General features: G+C 32.2%; 1 protein-coding gene across 1 annotated transcript; it reads right to left on the reverse strand.

Annotated features, from left to right (window-relative positions):
* Positions 1 to 4,114: 4,114 nt before the first annotated feature.
* LOC132046051 (uncharacterized) lies at positions 4,115 to 4,717 on the reverse strand. The gene is made up of 2 exons (XM_059436597.1): positions 4,282 to 4,717; positions 4,115 to 4,140 (listed from the first exon to the last, which is right to left on the reverse strand). The coding sequence occupies exons 1-2, from the start codon at positions 4,715 to 4,717 to the stop codon at positions 4,115 to 4,117; spliced, it is 462 nt and encodes a 153-aa protein (XP_059292580.1).
* Positions 4,718 to 4,936: the final 219 nt, after the last annotated feature.

Here is a 4,936-nt window from a genome sequence, read left to right on the forward strand (position 1 = left end):
TTCGTATACATATATATGTATAACTTATACATACTTATATATATATAACTTAATATAACTTATATATATATATATATATATGTATAACTTAATATATATACTTATATATATATGTATATATACTATATATACTTATATATATATATATATATATATAACTTAATATACTTATATATATGTACTATATACTATATATACATATATATATATATATATATATATATATATAAGTTATATATATATATATATAACTTAATATATATACTTATACTTATATATATGTACTATATACTATATATACTTATCTATATATAACTTAATATATATACTATATATATTATATACTATATATACTTAATATATATACTATATATACTTAATATATATATACTATATATACTTAATATATATATAGAACTTAATATATATACTATATATATATATATTATATATACTATATATACTTATATACTATATATACACTATATACTATATATACTATACTTATATATATATGTATAACTTATATATATATACTATATATACACTATATACTATATATATATATATACTATATATACTATATATATACTTATATACTATACTTATATAAAATGTAACTTAATATATATATTATATATGTATATATTATAAGTATATTCTTAGTATATTTTAGGTATATTCATAACTTAATAAAAGTAAAAATATGAACACAAGTAAATAGAAGAAAGCTCAATGAGCCATATATTTTTATTCATTCTTGGATAACATTTATTTGCAAGTTGTAATTAATTTTTTTTAACTTGCAAATAATACATGAGTTGTATAAAAATAGTAGAATAATAAAATAAAATCACCAATTTTGAACCATTTCGTTAATTTCCCCCACATTATATTCGATTCAGTGGAAATATCTTCAAAGCCTTCCATTTGGTCCGTCCACTAGCTATCAAATCTTCAATTTCTTCCTCTTCGCCTTCACCCGCTTTTTGAGTTTTGGTTGCGTCGCTCCGATCTAATCCAATCACGAATGCACACTAGTACTTGCGAGCTAAAAGCCGGATAATGAATGTCTATGGTCTCCAATTTCATTGTCTTCCTCAAGCTAAATGCGCTCTCGGCTACCACGGTCGATACTTGATCCGTAAGGATATCTCGAGCCATTCTTGAAAGTGGTCGATAACTTGCCTTACTTCTTCCACCATGCTAAGACGTCCAAGTCATCCAGTTCCTTCATATCCACATTTGGTCGCATCAAATAAAAGTTATATTCATCAAAGTTTGCATAGCAGAAGAAGTTGGTTGTGAATGTAAAACTTTAAACCCGACAAGCCTTTTTTGCTACTTTGAGAAGAGTAGGGCGTGGAGCTTAAACAGAAGACGTTCTTCCAAACTAGAATAATGAGTAAAAACTTTTCTAAACTCATCATCAATAGCGAGTTCGGCTTCAAATAAAGATGGTTTAACTCCCTCTTCAATTTCTAAAAATGTATAAATTTGACTAACCAAATTTTTAGTATAAAACGAGCTTTAAACAAGGATTTAAAAGGGAACCCAATATAAATAAAGTTGGGATGGGAAAAAAATACTTCTTAAATTTGATTATCATTTCAAAAATAGCCACTTGATAATCGGGTTTATATTTATACTCTTGTAAAACTCTAGCTATTTCCGTAGGCTAAAATTTCTGCAAGTGGGATAGTAATTGTCTAGAAAAAAGCAAGAGTTGCATTATAAAAATTTTCTAAGAGTTAATACATTCTTTAACATCTTCCCAATGCCTAAAAGATTTAACCAATCCTCACTATCGGTATTATATTTGTTGTGAACTTATTGTATTAATCCTATACTTTCGTATTGTTGTTGTAGATAATGTAAGTGTAGTTCTACTCTGGGCCTCAATTTCTACTTGTATTTTCCTAGTGTCATGGTTATTTTTCTCACAAGCATTCTTAAAATCTCTAATTCTTCCCCTATTAGCATTACAAAAAAGAAACGCAACCGCATCTCTAACTTTTTGAACAGAATCATCAAAATGCGCAAGACCATCTTTAACAATTAAATTTAAAATGTGACAACTACATCTTACATGAAAAATATTTCTTAGCGGAGGGTTTAGTTCTCTTTTTATAAGACCTATCGCCTTTGTATTATTAGAAGCATTATCTAAAGCAATACAAAGTGTTTTTCTATAAATGTTAAAAAATCTTATAATAGTAGACATTGAATCGGCTAATAATTTTCCATCGTGACGACCTTTTTCCTTCGTCATATAAAAGCTATAATTCTTTTTTGCATAGCCCACTTGTCATCAACCCAATGACATGTAATAGCAAAAAATCTAAATGGTTAATACTAAGACCCAAATTAGCTCGTAAGACAAACATTACAATTTAAAGAATTAAATACATGGCACAAATAAAATCTATATTTTTTAAACAAATCTATAACATTGGCTCTACAAGATTGCTTGGAATACCCTCAAATAACGGATTATAACGGCGTTGAATGTAAGTAACAAATCCCAAACTCCGAGAGAAAGGAAAATGGTAAACAATCATAAGCTACCATTTTAGCTATTTCTACACGCTCTTTTTCTTGTCATACTTAAAATTTCTAGGTTCGTGGGTGTATTGTCATTTGACCCCCCCCCCCCCCCCCCCCCCCACATTTGAACCCGTTTGCTTTCCCCAAGCATCCATATGTTTGGTTCTCATACGAGCATTTAGCGTACTCGTTCCACCATCCTTACCAGCTTCCGCGTTTAAAAACTAAATACTTGTCACATATGTTACGTAACCGATTGGTTTTCCCTATTCTTAGTCATAAATTTCCAAATTTTGCCGTTGGCTTACGAGTTCTAGGCGGTTTGTCTTGTGTATGTGATTGTGCAGCAGATACGTATCTCATCTAGAGTTTTCGGGGGTTGTGTTTCATCATCATCATCTAAGTCTTCATTAAAAAGTGTAGGTAAAATGTTGTTGCATTGCCCATGACCTAAAAGTGGATTATTTCCACCAACATCAATACCTAAATTAGGTGTTTCTTCCACAAATGTTTCCTCATTAAGCGCACCCCTAACAATACCACTACTACTACCGACACCACGTCTTAATCTCTTTGACATTATTAAATAGAATTAATTTAAATCACAATCAAATAAATCACAGGAAAATAAGTTATAACAAATTAAATTGCTAGAATTAAATTGCGTAAATTAAATTGCTAGAATTAAATTGCGAAAAATAAAGATAGAGTTGGGAACGAAGGTACCAAATTGGGATTAATTTCCAACAAAGTGAAGCGGCTAGAATTGCAAATCCACCAAAGCTACTTCGGAATGTTGTAAAATCACCAACTCCACCAACAATATTATAATTGCAAAATTAATAATTAAAAGTTGAAACTATAATAAGACTTTGTGGCTAATTATTGCAAAGTAACTATAATTGAGAGATTGAGATTTGAGAGAAAGATGAAGAAGAGTGAATTGGTGTGAATTAAAATGAAAATGAAGAAGGATTTATATAGGGGTGGGAGATGGGTTAAAGTGTTAAAAAAAAAAAATTTGGGGGCCAAAAATTTAAAAATTGACCGTTTGGCAACGACCATTTTTGCAAATGGACCGTTGCCAACGGTCCATTAAGGCCCAACGGCTCTTTCGTTTTTTTTTTCCACCGGTTAAACCGGTTTAAGTTTTGCCTATTCACGGTTTCCAAAATATGGAACCGTGACCGTAAATAATTATACGGTTAATCGAACCGGTTAATCCGTTTAACTGGTCCACATCGTTAAAACCGGTAAAAACGAACCGGTTGCCACGTTTAGTTGAGAGTCAGAAATAGAAAACCCTACCAAATTAATTCATTCTCTACATGGGTTACGTGATAAGGCTATTAAAATATATGTGGGCCTAGTCCAATTTGTTTTCACAGTAACTTCCTTAATTCCCTAACTATTTGTCTACTTTAAAAATTATCCACTCCATCAAGTACTATATTTACCAACTTATACCTTATATGTGTGCAAATAATATTCCTTTGAATAAACTATTCACACACGATAAATAAATAAATAAATGTTCAAATGTTTCCCCGTCAATTAAATAAACGAGTCACCCATTATCGCAAGCTATAAACACTAAAATAAGACCACGGAAAGGGTGTTTTAGGAATACTAGGTCTAAAAGTGCTAAACGACCAAATGGGTCGTTACATCAGATACCAATCAAGCAATCGCTCGTCCTCGAGCGGATAAAAGAAACTTGGTGAGAGGTAATACCTGAACCGCCAAATAACTGAGGGTATCTACTCCGCATATCTGCCTCGGTCTCCCAAGTAGCTTCCTCCACCGGACGATCCTTCCATTGAACTTTCACGGAGGCTATTTCTTTGGTCCGCAACTTTCTAACCTGCCTATCTAATATTGCTATAGGCTCTTCCTCATATGACAGATTCTCATCTAGCAACACCGAATCCCAGTGAATGATATAAGACCCGTCTGAATGGTACTTCTTCAACATAGAAACATGAAAAACTGGATGGACACCTGACAGGCCTGGTGGCAAGGCCAACTCATATGCAACCTCGCCAATACGACGACGGATCTCAAATGGACCGATATAACGGGGACTCAACTTATCCCTCTTTCCAAATCTCATGACACCCTTCATGGGTGAAACCTTCAACAAGACTTGCTCCCCTACCGTAAACGCCATATCTCGGACCTTCCGATCCGCATACATCTTTTGTCTACTTTGGGCTGCCCGAAGCTTTTCCTGAATAAGCTTCACTTTATCCAATGATTCTCTCAATAGATCTGTACCCCTGATACGCTCAAATTACACCTATTAATGGCGTAAAGCGGACGTTGTCAAACATAAGAACCCAAACAAGTTTTCAGTTGAATCACATGAGGAATATGGAGAGAAAAGGTT

Source organism: Lycium ferocissimum, unplaced genomic scaffold (assembly GCF_029784015.1).
Source record: "Lycium ferocissimum isolate CSIRO_LF1 unplaced genomic scaffold, AGI_CSIRO_Lferr_CH_V1 ctg9213, whole genome shotgun sequence".
NCBI lineage: Eukaryota > Viridiplantae > Streptophyta > Magnoliopsida > Solanales > Solanaceae > Lycium > Lycium ferocissimum.